We start from the raw sequence: 17,500 nt of genomic DNA, 5'->3' as shown, positions 1-17,500 counted from the left end.
TCCCACATTAATTAACCTACTCTGTCCCCAATCATTCCTGTCCTGTCCTCACCCTTATCTTTTCTCCTCTTGGCACCCAAATTGAGTGCAATCACCCAGCCATGCTCCACCACCCAGTTGACTACTACAGCCAAAATCATTCTGGAATCCTACCCACTCCCGTATGAGTTCTCTGGTCATAGGAAATTTCACCATAAACGCTTGTTCCGTAGGGAAAGCTTACCAAAAAACAAACAATAAATTGCCAAAAAAAATACAAAAAAATGAAAAGATTAGGTGTTTTCTGAAAATGACAACTTCATCAATTAACCTACCAATTAGAGAAAGGTCGTTTCTTCATAATGAATTTTTTTACTTTACACTTCGTTTGTGGTGAAATTTCCCATGGCAAATTTTCCTTATGGCAAAAAAAACATTTATGGCAAATTTTCGAAACCTGGGATTTTCGTTATCTTTAAGACTGCATTTATCGATCTGTAACTTTGCAGGAAAAACTTTAGATCAATTGGTCTGACCATTGATTGAGTTTTTGTTAAATAACTTGTAATAAGTGGAATGTTCTTTTTGTTTTTGTTTTTTTTTGTAAAATATTAAAAAATGAGTTTGGTCACATCACAAGAACTTCTTGTATGGTGGATTAAACCAGTCGATACATCATGTCTATTATCTTTTTTTAATTCCTTACATCTTTTTGCATATTGTAATATTTCAGTAAATTGACCTACGTTCGTACCACTCATCCATCTGTTTCAATTGCCTCACCATTTTAAACTTGCAGTTTATTGATTTGTAACTGTTCAGGGGACACTTTAGATCAATATTTACATTGATTTCATAATTTATTGCGTTCTTGTTAGATATTTTTATAATACCTACGGGACAGAGGGAAATTGATTTTTTGTTTGGAAAATGGTGATGAAAAACATTTCAGTTAAAGAAACCTGTTGGTTGTATGGGGGATTAAAACATTGACACATCGTTTTTTATTGATTTTTATCCATAAGATGTTGTTTAAGATATTGTACTTCTTCAATAAATTCACCTGCATTTGTGCCACTCACTCACCCATCTCTTTAAACTCCATCATCTCTTTAATCTTGTAGTTCATCATAATTTCTCACTTTTCAGGAGAAGACTTAGATTAATAATTACATTAGTTTGATTATTGAGTTTTGTCTTTTTTTTTTCTTTTTGAAAATGGTTAGAATAAATCATGTTATATTAATTGAGTTTTTGTTAAATATTTTGTTGTACCTATGTGATGATGGGAAATGCTTCATGTTGGGAGGGTGGTGGGAAAAGGTTAAAAAAGCTTTTCTGCTACAGAAATTTGTTGGTTATATAGTGGATTAAACCAGTTACTACATCATGTTTTATCATTGCTGTAACTTCACGATATGTATGCACACACACACATACATGTTATACATACATATGTATACAAATGCATACGTTCATCTTACATAAATTACATTTAAAGTCTCATTCTGAGACCTAAGGTTTCCTGTTAGAAGAGTTGGATTAATGATTTGCCTCCAGCTGGCAAAATTTCTCAATGAAAACCAGGATAAACAGCACATTAGCACTAACATAATATATACACAAATGCACACAGACAGACATACGCAGTCATGAAACTTTTGATGGGTATATATAAAATATATTTGTAAATAATAAAATGAAATAAAAACTTAAAATTACATTTTTTTTATTTATGAAATCAAAATATAAAAAAAGAAGAAAAAAATTAGAAAGCATTTTTCCATTTTTACTCAAAAATTTGCGATGTTAATTAATGATAATTATTGCTTCTAATTGGATGAGATGAAAATTTGTTTGTAAGGTTATAAGTTTTCTATTTATTAATTAACCTTGTCTTTAGAACATTTTAAATATATATATATATATATATATATATATATATATATATATATATATATATTGATAATTAATCGGTATTAATTAGTATATGACTAATTACCAGATTTTACAATAATACATATATATATATATATATATACACACATATATATGCATCAATACACACACACATATTTATAAGATATATTTATATATAAATACATATTCATGCTTATGTATATGTGTATATATATACATATATATATATATATATATATATATATATATATATATTCACAATTATGTATATGTGTATTCATGCGTGTGTATATACAGACAGACACATAAATATGAATATATATATACATATAGACAGGTATATGCACAAATATGAAGCGGCATATACATACACATACATATGTATATATCCATATACACACACATATACATACATAACCCACAGGTTAAGCAGTTGTGGTTAGTCATAGCATAGTATTTTTCACCTAAAGTGCTCAACAATTATTCATATATAAATTACGAGTTACTCGGGGCTATGATATAGTCCCTATAGTGAAAATATAAATGGGAAAATATATATATATATATATATATGTGTGTGTGTGTGTGTGTGTGTGTGTGTGTGTGTGTGTGTGTGTGTGTGTGGATAAGGTGTGGGGTATTTTCTTTGTTAAGCTTTAGCAGTAGGGCTTTTTTTATTCATTATATTTGTTGTTTTTTATTTATTTATGATGATGTATTCAGCAGCTTTATTGGGGATTGAACCAGAATCAAACCACTTTTCCTATCGTAATAGAACAGAAGAAAAAAATTAAATATAAATAAATAATAAAAACATTACAAAAAAAAAAAAAACTAAGAAAAGAAACAATGTAAAATCACTGAAAATATTTTTTTTTAAAAATCAATAATAATAATAATAATAATGATGATAATAATAATAATAATAATAATAATAATAATAATCCTTTCTACTATAAGCACAAGGCCTGAAATTTGAGGGGAGGGGGACAGTCAATCACATCGACCCCCAGAACATGTCTGGTACTTAATTTATAGACCTCAAAAGGATAAAAGGCAAAGTTGGTCTTCTTAGAATTTGAACTCTGAATGTGAAAAACTAAATGAAATATGCCCAAGTATTTTGTTTATAGAAAGAATAATAATAATTCTTAATAATAATAAGAATAATAATTCATTATTATCATCGTTTAATGCCTGCTTTCGATGCTGGCATGGGTTGGATGGTTTGACTGGGGACTGGCGAGCCAGGAGGCTGCACCAGGCTCCAATCTGATCTGGCAGAGTTTCTACAGCTGGATGCCCTTTCCAACACTCCAAATCTGAGAGTGTAATAATAATAATAATAATAATAATAATAATAATAATAATGATAATCCGCCAGCTCACCAATTCGACTAACGGAAAAATTAACAAGGGCACGTTAAGAGCGGCGCTCCAGAATGGCCATAAAGTGAATAATAGAATAACAAAACAAGCGACCACCACAAAAGAGAGGAACTTATGGACATTCACCAAGCAAATCCACTTGACCAATGTAAGTTAGGGAATTTCAGAAAACATACAGGGGTCTGGTTATTAACATGTTCGGTGGTAGATGTAGTAAGGAGCGCAACTCTTATGTAATCCGAAGGGTTGTTCCCCTTTGTTAGTAAGGGTGGCGAAGGAATTGAATTGCAAACGAAGTCGATAAGAGATGAAAGAAATCGTGGTTGAATCGAAACAAAGGAAGGGGAATGCAAACCAATAGAGTTTCTGAGTACATCGTTATTTGGTAAACGATATGAAAGACAGTGTAGACATGCAGTAATACATACTCATAACCACAGGTACGTGTGTGTGTCTGTGTGTGTGTGTGTGAGAAAGGTTGGGTTCAATTAGAACAAATAAACAAGTAAATTGACACAATACAATGTCTGCAAGTTGATGAATACCACCTATTAATCCCCTCCATTTTCTTATTGGTATATATACATATATACATATATATGTATACACACATACAAACATATACATACATATATTCATATATATATATATATATATATATATAAATATTAGGGACAAAATCCAAAATTACAGGTAAAAACTCAATTAAAATCAATTTCTAAAAAATTAAAATTAAATTGAGCTTTATAGATAAATATATATAAAATATATAGTTTTAGGGAAAATAACCATTTATTGTGCTTTTAATTATTAATTTTTTCTATATGTGATAGTGGATTTTCATCGATGAGTTCTTGAAACTTAGTTATTTTCCCTAAAACTATCTATTATATATATATATATATATATATATATATATATATATATATATATATAAATATATACACACACACGCACACTGAAATATATATTTATGCATCATTTTTCATTTTATCATGAAATATATATATACTTACATATATATATATATATACACACACACACACACACATATATACATATATACATATATACACACACACATATACATGTGTACATATATACACACACACACACACATTTCATATACATACATACGTATATATATGCACACACATACAGATATATATATATACATACACAAACACATATATATATATATACACGTAACTGTCAATTGATGAACATTGTAATTAAATTGGACAAATTATTTCTTTTTAAGTTATATACACACACATATACAGATGCAATCTGAGCGAAAAACCTTTCAGTGTGTTTTCCAAAGCTCTTCTAATGGTACCAGCTACCAAATGCTATCATACATGTGGAAATCCATAAAGATCCATAAAGTTTATACAAAAAATACGATGGATTAAAAAGCTGACGCAAAATGCCGATTCTGTAACGATGAGATTGAAACTATAGACCACCTAATCTCAGGGTGTAGAGTCTAAGCACCTGTAGAATATAAAGCAAGACATGGCAGAGTCGGCCAGTATTTACACTGGACAATATGTCGGCATTATAAAATCAAAACTGCTGACAAATGGTATAAACACCATCCTGAAGCTGTGACTGGGAGAAAATGTGTCGATTCTCTGGGACTACCCCGTACATACCGACAAAATTATAAAAGCTAATAAACCAGATATTATTATAAAAGATCAGACAAAGAAGACGTGTTTATTAATTGACGTGAGTATTCCTTGCGATCACAATATGGTGGCGAAAGAATTTGACAAGATCAGTAAATATAAAGACTTGCTAATAGAAATTGAAAAAATGTGGCACCTCAAGGCGACTACCGTACCAGTGATTGTAGGATCTCTAGGAATGATAAAAAAAATTTACCTCCGGACGGTTGATTTCTGTAAATATTACCAGTGTATTTTGGCAATTTAAATAAGAGTTTTGACTGTTATTTCCAGCAGGGAGACATACTTACTATGTCCTTGGATTAATCTTAATCCTTCAGCTATTTAATGCTTTTTGGTGAGGCCTGCAGCCGCCTATATTATTGATTCTCTTATTACCATTTTAAAATTGTTACACTAGATAATAACAGAATCAATGGTATCTTCGCATATTATTTTTTCATGAATTATTTCTCTCGTGAATTCTTTCCTCCATATATGTAACATATGGTATAATTATAAACAGGGCAAATATTAACCACTCTCTCTCTCTCTCTCTTTCTCTTTAGATCATCACAATTCATTCTCTCTCCATTTTTTTTTTCCTTTTAATCTTTTCTGTCAAAGAGCATAGGCTCGAAATGTAAAAGACTTTTTCATTTTTCCCCAAGTGTCAAAACTAATACACTTGCTTGTTGTTCAGACACCTGTCTTTGTCTTTTGTTTTCTGTAAATTTGAACTATACACATACATATATATACATATATATATATATATATATATATATATATATATATATATATATATATATATATATATATAAATTAAATAATGAGGGTAGAAATTGATATCAATCAATCAAAACCAGTGGCTTAGCATATTTAAAAAATCCGAAGATTAAAAATTATATTACATACGAAATTTAAGAGGAATGACCACCAAGGTGGACACCTAATATTCGTGGCAATGGCCATTTGATGTCTATATTTAGCATATTAGGAGTCTACCTTGGTGGTCATTCCTCTTAATTTTGTATATATATATATATATATATATATATATCATCATTTAGCTGACGTTAAATGATGATGGTGTGTATATATGTATTTAGTAAAATAGTGAGAAAGCTCTATAGATATAGAGACATGGTATATGCAATGTAGGGGGTAGGGGTATGTTGAAGTGCTTACCATATGAAAGAGAGAGGGAGAGAGAGAAAGAGATCAACAGAGAGAGAGATTTATAAAAGAAAAGAGGTAGATTAAAAGACACTGTTATAAAAACGGTTACGGAACATTCTAGAGAAAAAATATTAAAAGAAATTTCAAGATAATTATTTTCATCAAAGGATTATGGCATCACAGGATTACAAAGGATTATAAAAAGATCAAATGGATTTATAAGTAAAAGAGAGTAAATGAACAAAGGATTATGAAGGATTAGAAAGGATTAAAGAAGTGGTTCTCAAACCATTTTTGCCTATTGACCCTTATTTTACCCTATTGGACCCTCGTAATTATTCACTGTAGCCTTTATGTTTCAGTCATTGGAATGTGGCCATGCTGGGGCACCACCTTGAGGAATTTTTAATCAAATAAATCGTTTCCAGTACTTGCTTGTTTTTTTTTAATTTTTTTAAGCCTGATATCTTATTTGTCGCTTTTGCCGAACTGCTAATGTTATGTGGATGTCAACAAACCAACACTGGTTGTCAAGCAGTGATACCGGACAAACACAAACACATATATATAGGTGCAGGCACGGCTGCGTGGTAAGAAGCTTGCCTCCCAGCCACATGGTTCCAAGTTCAATCCAAAAGAGTCATAAGGACCCCCAAAGAGTCATAGGTACCCTACAAAGGTCATAGGTTCTCCCAAAGTCATAGGGACCCCCTAAAGGTCATAGGGACACCCAAAGGGGCATAGGGACTCCCAAAGAGTCATAGAGATCCACAGGGTTCATAGGGACTCCCAAGTGTCATAGGGACCTCTAAAGGTCATAGGGACTCCCAAAGAGTCATAGAGACCCGCAAGGTTCATAGGGACTCTCAAGTGTCATAGGGACTCCCAAAGAGACATAAAGACCCTCAAAGAGTCATAGGGACTCCCAAGGGTCATAAGAACTTTCAAGCATCATAGGGATCCCGGTTGAGAACCGCAAGATTTAAAAAACGGTTTTAAAGAGACAGAAAAAGAATGGAAGAAATAATGGGAAAGGTTTCTTTTACCTGAGAAGGCTTGGAGTTCCATCTGCAACGATTCCACGCTGCTTCCACTGCCTCGACGAACGGTGACAATGGTCGGCGTGAGGCCCTCTCCGTAAGGTTCCGACCGGCACTTTTCTCGCATTTTCAGCTTCGCCCCGTCGCTTCTCCGCCGGGAGCTCGACGACGACGACGACCTGCGTCTGCCGGCCGCGCCTCCGCCACCGCCGCTGCCTCCGCTGCTCCGTCCTCCGCCTCCACTGTGGCTGCTCGCATGGCTGCACACGCTGCTGCTCCTGCCGCCGCCGCCTCCGCCGCCAATCCCTCCGCTCGAGTCGTAGTCGACCATAATGATGTCATCGTCGTCGTCGTCGGAGCACGCCGCCACCGTCAACGAGGGGGGTGGCGGGGGCAAGGTGTCGGGGTCGATCTCGTGGCGTGATGTCATCATCTTCATCATTGCTGTCGCCGCAGCCACGTCCCGCTCGTCAAAGACGTCGTCGTTGACGAACACATCCCCGTCATCATCTTCGCTGCCCCCCACCACTCTACCTCCTCCTCCCACTCTTCCTCCTCCTCCTCCTCCTCCTCCTCCACCGCCGCCATCATCCTCCTCTCCGCCGCCGCCTTCCTCCTGCTCCTCCTCCTCGTCGTGGCGCCGCCGACGCCGCCGGCGGTGCGGGTGCTGGTGCCGGTGGTGTGGATGCTGCTGCTGTTGCTGCTGTTGCTGTTGCTGCTGCTGCTGGTGGTGGTGGGGGCGGTGGTGGTGGTGGTGCGACCGACGGCTGTCCTCGTCGTCCTCGTCGTCGTCGCCCCCCTCACCGCCATCGCCGTCCCTGCTCCCGCCGTCGTCGACGCCGACGCCGCCAACGCCACCGTCGACGGCCGTCGCCGTCATCGCTGCCGTCGTCTGCGCCGTGGAAGAAGAAGCAGACGAGGAGCGGGGCCGACCAGCGCCACCGCCGCCGCTGCTCCCCACGACAACGACGAGGCACTCCCTCGGTAGTGTGGCTGGACGTTCGTCCCCGTGGCTGACCTTCTTCTCTGCTGCAGCGGCCGCCGCCGTCGCTGCTAATGCTGCTGCTTTCTCTCGGTTCAATTTCTCTGCCAAAAGAGTCTTTTCCAAAAGTGCTGCTTCAGTAATCGTCTCCATGTTCCTTGATTTTCTTTTGTCCTGAAAAACAAGCAAAAATAAAAATAATAATAATAATAATCATAATAATAATAATAATAATGATAATAATAAAAAGATGGTATAGGCACACTCTAAAAAAGGTCACAAAAAATGAGGAATCAAGTATACTCTGGGATATGCCAATACACACAAATAGAGAAATCAAGGCTAATGGGCCAGATATAGTTGTCAGAGATCACCAAGAAAACAAAAAAACTGCTTTCTAATCAATCTATCAATTACCAAAAATTGGCATTGTTAAATTTTTTCCCCCTGCCACCAAATTCTTCAATTTTGACTTTTTTCCCCAACACTAACCCTAAAACCCTAACCATAACTACAGAAATGTTTTGAAATTTTTGTCCGAATCATAATCTCCCATATTTTTCAGCGTATTTAGAAAAAAAGTAATTGCAGCGTGGAAGGTGTTTATAAGCCATCTTAAATGGCTTATAAACACCTTCCACGCTGCAATTGTTTTCGTTCCAGCACACGATCTCAGATCAGGTCACTTGCTATGCAAGTACATCTCCGTAATTAGAAAAATGTAAAAAAAATGAAGGAAATGAGGGTAGGGGATGGGTAATTTAAAAATGCCAGTATTTTTGTAGATTTATATTCCCCGTAGCCAAAAAGACAGGGTTGTGTAAAAAAAAAGTTTTTTTTTAAAGGGTGGTTTGAGGGTTGGGACAGCCGGAAGTCTTGACAAAATTTCAACCCAATGTTTACCTGCTGTTATTGATAGCCTTATGCACTTCAAGACACACCGTTATAGCAAAAAAGAAAAAGAAAAACAACAACCCTGCCTAAAAAAAAAATTAGGGGACTTACCAAAGGATTTATCTTCTGTTGGATGCCTATAACGGCTGTACTTGGTGAAGGGGGTGGGAAATCGGGGGTCGGTGGCTGTGGGTATCCAGAGGGACTGACAGGGAACTCTCCACTCACTCGGCTCGTTCGTTTCCGGTCAAACTCCAGGGATGGAGGCTTCGCTATCTTCGGGGCCGGCGTCACAGGTTCTGGGGACAAAAACAAATAAAGAAGACAAGAGTGTAGTAGAGTAGAAATAGTAGTAATAGTAGTAGTGGTAGTGGTAGTGGTGATTGACTTAAATTATTAATCATCATCATTTAACGTCCACTTTCCATGCTAGCATGGGTTGGACGATTTGACTGAGGACTGGTGAACCAGATGGCTACACCAGGCCCCAATCCGATCTGGCAGAGTTTCTACAGCTGGATGCCCTTCCTAATGCCAACCACTCCGAGAGTGTAGTGGGTGCTTTTTACAATATATACAAGGTCTAGACCTGCCTAGGGTTAAAATGGCAGTAACATCGAACAGCCATATTGATACAGGGCATATGGCGTAGTGGTTAAGAGCCAGGGCTACTAACCCCAAAATTCCAAGTTCGATTCCAGGCAGTGACCTGAATAATAATAATAATAATAATAATAATAATAATAATAATAATAATAATAATAATATCAAAAAATACCTTAGGAATGAGAACCCAGGTTCGAAATTTCCCCCGAGACACCTGAAGAAGGCTGGAGGGCATATCAGCCGAAATGTTGTGTTAACAACAAACAAGATGAGGACAAATATCCGCCAAATGTAATTAATGTTAATAATGTAAGTAAGCCATATTGATGTGATGATAGACAAAGAAAAATAAACAAATGAATTAAGCAAGAAAGACATTCACTTACCCTGTCCATTGTGGGCTAGCGATTCTCCAGTTTCAAAGTGACTCGCTACCTCAGAATCATTTTCCAAATCTTCGCTGGTATCCGGATTATTTGCAATCTCCGCCAGGAAGCTCTTCGACTCTGACATCAACGTGTTTTCGACGGCACCGCCTTCTTCCCCACCATCGTCGTCCTCCTCGACGCCGCTGGTACTACCCAGGCTCATCCGCTTGGCCGTACTGGCCGTGGTGGTGGTGGCGGTGGCGGTGGCAGCTATGGCCGTCGTGGAGACGGCTAGCCCACCACCACCACCACCGCTGTCTTTACCGAGCTTGCTGCAGGCCGGCGGCGGAGGGGGCGGCGGGGGCGGGGGCGGTGGCGGGTGCGATAGGGGTTGCTGGGGCGAAGCCCTCGCCGGAGGAGGAGCCCCCCAGACGCCCCTCATGTTGACAGAGCTTGACGGTGGCGGTGGTACTGTCGACGTGGGCGCCGGCGGTAGCGGTTTCGGCGAATCCCCGCTCGCCCTCCTGCCGTAACTCTCGGACGACGACGGCGCCGTGGCAGCAGCAGGAATGGAAGGCCCGCCACCCATGTTGCTGTGGTCCCTTATCTCGACCTTCAAAGGGGCCGTCTTGATCTCCATTCGGCTGATATTCCGACTGCTTCGATTACACAGCTCCCCCTCTTTCGAGTCAACCACGACCATGATCGGCTTCAGGATCTCCGCGTACGATATCTCGGTGTTGTTATTGTTCGTGTTGTCCATGGCCGTCGTGGTGTTGGTAGTGGTGGTCATGGCGGAAGCAGGAGCCATGGACATGATCGTCATTGACTCTGACTCGCTGCGGTGCTTCTTCTTCTCCCACCGCATGCCCCGCGGTGCGTGTGAGTGCGACAGAGAATGGTCAAGGGGTGGCCGGTGATCCCTGTCTCGGTGATCTCGCTCCCTCTCCCGATCGCGCTCCCTCTCCCGGGTGCGGCTCGTCCGCATCGGCAGACCGCCCGCGATACCGTTACGCTCAGACAACACTGTAACCGGACCCGTCCCCGAGCCAGCCGATACCACCGACGACGTTGACGACGTCATCTGCTGGTGTTGCTGCTGCTGCTGGTGGTGGTGGTGTTGCTGCTGCTGCTGTTGATGGTGGTGGTGGTAGTGGTGCTGCTGGTGCTTCTGTCCGGCAACCCCACTTCGGGGCTCACAATCGTACTTCATAACAATCACCTCATTGTTCTCCAAGTGGTCCGAATCTCGCAGCGACGCCCGACACTCGTATGGCAAAGGTGACGGCGACTGCTGCTGCTGTTGTTGTTGTGGGTGGTGGTGGTGGTGTGGGTGGGGATGGTGGTGTTGGTGATGGTGCTGTTGTTGTTGTTGTTGTTGTTGTTGATGTAGTTGTTGCTGTTGGTGTTGGTGGTATGACGCCATGTCGGCCGCCGAGACGGCGGTGTTGTTTGTGTTGTGCATCGTCGTGAACAGCGGCGAGTGACTCTGGTCTGGCAGCGGCGAACTGCCGTCGTACGAATGAGTCAGCGATGACGGAGAGTCGCTGCCCTTGTTCTCGCGATTGACTTTCGGACTTGGGTGTCTTCGCCTGGGAGGTTTCCGAGGCATGTCCTGTCGGACGAAAGAAGAAACAAAAAAAAAAGAGATAAGTAACAATTAAAATATAATAATAATAATAATAATAATAATAATAATAATAATAATAATAATAATAATAGCAAAAACTATACCTACTTGTGGTGAAGTCCGCCCGGCACAGGCCGCATCCATTGACTGGACGTGAGCTATCGTTCCCGGAACACTCTCAACACTGCCAATACTCCGGTTGTCTAGAATGGAAACAGGGATGAAAATATAATCATGTTTAATGTATAAAATTATTAAATACTGAGAAAAGAGTAATGATTCCTGAAATATGTATATACATCTATTACCTATTTTTCTATTTTTGATTGAATTGTTTACAAAGATGTTTTCCTGTAGGAAACATCATAACATTCAGAGCTGGCTTTAAATTCTACAGAGGATCACACCTTACTGTCTTATCTATGTATATATGAGTCAATAAGGGAAACCGCTACCTGGTATAAATAGCAGCCAAGTCTCCCTCAAATCACACCCTTCTCTCTTATCTATGTATATATGTATGAGCCAATGAGGGAGACCTCTACAAGGTAGCTAGAACTGGTAGAAATAGCAGTCAAATCTCCCTCAAATCACACCCTACTCTCTTATCTATGTATATATGTATGTATGAGCCAATGAGGGAGACCTCTACATGGTAGCTGGACCTGCTATAAATAGCAACCAAATCTCCCTCAAATCACACCCTACTCTCTTATCTATGTATATATGTATGTATGAGCCAATGAGGGAGACCTCTACATGGTAGCTAGACATGCTAGAAATAGCAGCCAAATCTCCCTCAAATCACACCCTACTCTCTGATCTATGTATATATGTATGTATGAGCCAATGAGGGAGACCTCTATAGGGAATTTGTAATGGAAAGAAATACAAAGCTAGTAGCATACCATCCTGTATCGTTTCGTATTTTGTAGATTGCCATAGATTCTTCAATAACGTCGGACTTCTGGGTGGAACCGGAGGTGGGCTTTCTTCCTTTGGAGGGCTGCAAGAATCCAAGAATACATATACATACATATAGATATATACACACACATATATACATACATATAGATATATACACACATACAGAGATATATAAACACATATATACATACATATAGATATATACACACACATATATACATACATATAGATATATACACACATACAGAGATATATAAACACATATATACATACATATAGATATATACACACACATATATACATACATATAGATATATACACACATACAGAGATATATAAACACATATATACATACATATAGATATATACACACACATATATACATACATATAGATATATACACACATACAGAGATATATAAACACATATATACATACATATAGATATATACACACACATATATACATACATATATATATATACACACATGCAGAGATATATACACACATATACACATACATATAGATATATACACACACAAATACAAATACACATATATTTATATACATATATATGTATATCCACACACACATATATATATACTCATATTTATATACACACATATATATGTATACATAGTTCAAATTTACAGAAAATATGCATATATATACACACACACACACATAAATATACATATATATACACACACATATATACATACATATATATATACACACACATAAATATACATATATATACACACACATATATACATACATACATATAGATATATACACACATGCACATATATACATACATATAGATATACACATACACATATACAAATACATATTCATACATATATATATATATATATACACACAAACACACACATGCATATACACATACACATATATATATATATACAGTCCATATTAGTTGCCAGTGTGTATATCACTTGAATGAAGTTCCACTGGATCCTTAAATCAATTCAATGTTTCAAAAATTCCAATTATGTTTTTATAATTAAATATTAAGAAATGGCATAAAAGAATTGTTAAAATATCTCTCACTCTCTTCCTCTCTCTCTCTTTTCTCTCTGTCTTCCTCTCTCTTCCTTCCCACTCACTCTTTCTCTTCCTCTCCCTCTCACCCACTTTATCTCTCTCTCTCCTTCACAGCCACTCTTTTCTCTTTCCCTCTCTCTCCACCCCTCATTCACTCTCTCTCCCTCTCACTCATTCTCTCTGTCTTCCTCTCCTTCTCTTCCTCTCCCTCTCACCCACTATCTCTCTCTCCCTCTCACTACCTTCTCCCACTCGCCTTTCTCTCCCTCTCACTACCTTCTCCCTCTCTTCTTTCTCTCCCTCTCACCCATTCTCTCTGTCTTCCCCTCTCGCTCTTTCACTTCCTCTCTCTTCCTTCCCACTCACTCCTTTTCTTCCTCTCCCTCTCACCCACTATCTTTCTCTCCCTCTCTCCCTCTCACCCATTCTCCCTCTCTCCCTCTCACCCATTCTCTCTGTCTTCCCCTCTCTCTCTCTCTCACTCCTTCTCTTCCTCTCCCTCTCACCCACTCTATCTCTCTCTCCCTCTCTCCCATTCATTCGCTCTCTCTCTCACTCCCTCCCTCAGCCTTCCTTCAAATGTTCCGTCTTACCTTACACTTATGGGTGGGCCCAGCTCTTGCGGCTGCCCCTTGTCGGTGCCACTCGGCTCAGAGTCTGGTGTTGAGGGCAACACATCACTCACATCACTAACAACACTAACAACAGTAACAACAACAATAATGTGCATGAAAACAGTGCATAACGAAGTTTTAAACATAGTCACATGATCTGAAATACACCGGAGGAAGGTGGGGGGGGGGGTTGTAGTTAGGGGTTAGCAACTGGGAAAGGATGCGAGGAACAGTCCATTATAACCCAGAACATAGTGGCGGGCAAAATACCATGAAGCATTTTGCCTGGCATTCTAACCACTCTACCAGCTTCCCACCATAATAATAATAATAATAATAATAATAATAATAATAATAATCATCATCATCGTTTAACGTCTGCTTTCCATGCTAGCATGGGTTGGACGATTTGACTGAGGACTGGTGAAACCGGATGGCAGCACCAGGCTCCAATCTGATTTGGCAGAGTTTCTACAGCTGGATGCCCTTCCTAACGCCAACCACTCCGAGAGTGTAGTGGGTGCTTTTATGTGCATGTGTATGTATATATATATATATATATATATATATATATATATATATATCATCATCATTGTTTAACGTCCGCTTTCCATGCTAGCATGGGTTGGATGATTTGACTGAGGACTGGTGAAACTAGATGGCTACACCAGGCTCCAATCTGATCTGGCAGAGTTTCTACAGCTGGATGCCCTTCCTAACGCCAACCACTCAGAGAGTGTAGTGGGGGCTTTTACGTGCCACTGGCATGAAGGCCAGTCAGGCGGTACTGGCAACGGCCACGCTCGAAAATGGTGTCTTTTATGTGCCACCCGCACAAGAGCCAGTCCAGGGGCACTGGGAATGGATCTCGCTCGAAAATAATAATAATAATCACAATAATAGTTTCAAATTTTGAAAAAAGGTGAGCAGTTTCGGTGGAGGGGGGGATGTGTGTGTCGACCCCATTATTCAACTGGTACTTTATTTTATCGACCCCCCCCACCAAAAGGATGAAAGGCAAAGCCGACCTCGGCAGAATTTGAACTCAGAACGTAAGGATGGATGAAATACCGCTAAGCGTTTCGTCCAACATGCTAACGGTTCTGCCAGCTCACTGCCTTGCTTAATAATAATAATAATAATAATAATAATAATAATAATAATAATATTAATAATAATAATAATAATAATAATAATAATAATAATAATAATAATAATGATAATAATAATAATGATAATAATAATGATAATAATAATAATGATAATAATAATAATAATAATAATAATAATAATAATAACAACAACAACAATAACAAAATGATAATAAAATAATTGTAACAACAATAACAGCAACAACAAAAGCAAATTAGTAAAAATCATAATTAGTAAATGAAGACCCATTTACAATAATATCACAAAATGAAAAGATCAAAGAAACGAAGTATCAAGTACTTTGTAATCTGCAGTGGTGGGCATGGGTAGAGGGGAACCCCTCTAATACTCTTTAACACATTCCCAGTTTTACTGTGATTGAGGGAAAATGGACCCTGGTCTAAGAGAACAGTAACTGTGCTGTACATTGGATAATGTAGTCCTAGATACACTACGTCTGAATAAAAGATGGGATGGTCACAGCTGGAGCGTCTTTGATCGTAGGTGTGTCTGGATCAGGACTGACCTGGGGCTAAACAACAGCTATAGCCACTAATACGAACTACTATACTATACATTAGATGATGTAGTCCTAGATACACTATGCCTGAATAAAAGATGGGATGGTCACAGTTGGAGCGACTTTGATCATGGGTCTGTATGTATTAGGACTAAGCAAAGGTTCAACGAAGACAGCAACAACTACAACACGAACAAAGCAACACTACCACCAACACTACCACCACCACCACTACCACATACGTACCTGGCATTCTCGGGGACAGGCGGAGGAGGTCGACGTCGCATTCGAACCGGCTGTGTGTAGATGTCACTCACAACCTTCGGGGTATCCTGAGAGCCGATGGAGCCGGTGCCACCGGTCTCCATTGCCATAGCTACAGGATTTATCATTGTGTTCGGGTCTTTGGACAGTCGGTTTGACGGCGAGTCCATCCCGGAGCCTTGCTGTTTCACCTCAGCATAACGATTGCCATGTTCCAGGAACTCTACAATAGAAAGGTATATATGTATGTATGTATGTATGTATATATATATATATATATATATATATATATATATATATATATATATATATATATATATATATATATATATATATATATATTCATGCAACCAGCAACCCCTGGTGAGAAATCAAAGTCTGACTTACCAATTATTAAGGAACTAACTTGGTTATACTTTTGGGACCGGTATGAATTGATGAGGTCAAGGGCCGTTTGACCTTGTGGGTCAGTTTCTGTGACATCAATGCCTGTGGAGAAAAGGATAAAGAAAGAATGTAGAATACACACAAACTGATCTCTCTTATAAACAAATACATACACACACACACGCACATACATATTGTGCAAGTGGCTGAGCACTCCACAGACACGTGTACCCTTAACGTAGTTCTCAGGGGACATTCAGCGTGACACAAAGTGTGACAAGGCTGACCCTTTGAAATACAGGTACAACAGGAAGAAAGAGTGAGAGAAAGTTGTGGTGAAAGAGTACAGCAGAGTTCGCCACCATCCCCTGCCGGAGCCTCGTGGAGCTTTAGGTGTTTTCGCTTAATGAACACTCACAACGCCCGGTCTGGGAATTGAAACCACGATCCTACGACTGCGAGTCCACTGCCCTAACCACTGGGCAATTGCATCTCCGTACCATATATATATATATATATATATATATATATACGACAGGCTTCTTTCAGTTTCCATCTACCAAATCCACTCACAAGGTTTTGGTCAACCCAAGGCTATGGTAAAAGACACTTGCTCAAGATGACACGCAGTGGGACTGAACCTGGAACCATGTGAATGGAAAGCAAACTTCCTAACCACATAGAGAACCAAGATATGAAGTGCATTGCCATAACCGAGAAGATATACCACCACCATAATGGAATTGACGTCCTCTGCAGTGGGGGGTGAAATGCAAATGGATGCTTAACCCCCAGAAATCATCAGGGGAATACTTTTTGCATTATGCTACAAGGAACCAGTTTCTGAATTTAGATTAATTATTAATTAATTAATTAACACACTTACCTCTTTCTAACAGAAGTTTC

The 17,500-nt window shown here is 39.0% G+C and overlaps 1 protein-coding gene across 50 annotated transcripts in view; it reads right to left on the bottom strand.

Moving 5' to 3' along the window:
* LOC106875649 (uncharacterized) overlaps positions 1-17,500 on the bottom strand; it is a 158,682-nt gene that overhangs the window by 95,597 nt on the left and 45,585 nt on the right. For 25 of the 50 annotated variants that reach the window (XM_089345385.1, XM_089345419.1, XM_089345381.1 and 22 more), the window contains 9 exons: positions 17,481-17,500; positions 16,595-16,696; positions 16,190-16,430; positions 14,251-14,355; positions 12,572-12,669; positions 11,772-11,866; positions 10,052-11,648; positions 9,171-9,358; positions 7,190-8,339 (listed from right to left, as the gene is read on the bottom strand). The exon at positions 17,481-17,500 is cut by the window's right edge and continues 65 nt beyond it. In XM_089345385.1, the coding sequence (XP_089201511.1) occupies positions 7,190-8,339; positions 9,171-9,358; positions 10,052-11,648; positions 11,772-11,866; positions 12,572-12,669; positions 14,251-14,355; positions 16,190-16,430; positions 16,595-16,696; positions 17,481-17,500 (3,596 nt within the window). The remainder of the gene's footprint in view (positions 1-7,189; positions 8,340-9,170; positions 9,359-10,051; positions 11,649-11,771; positions 11,867-12,571; positions 12,670-14,250; positions 14,356-16,189; positions 16,431-16,594; positions 16,697-17,480) is intronic. The other 25 variants (XM_089345405.1, XM_089345397.1, XM_089345401.1 and 22 more) reach the window with 1 other exon arrangement.

Source organism: Octopus bimaculoides, chromosome 29, assembly GCF_046866305.1.
Source record: "Octopus bimaculoides isolate indiv1 chromosome 29, ASM4686630v1, whole genome shotgun sequence".
NCBI lineage: Eukaryota > Metazoa > Mollusca > Cephalopoda > Octopoda > Octopodidae > Octopus > Octopus bimaculoides.
The sequence above is the reverse complement of the archived record's forward strand: the minus strand, read 5'-3'. Positions and strand labels throughout refer to the sequence as shown.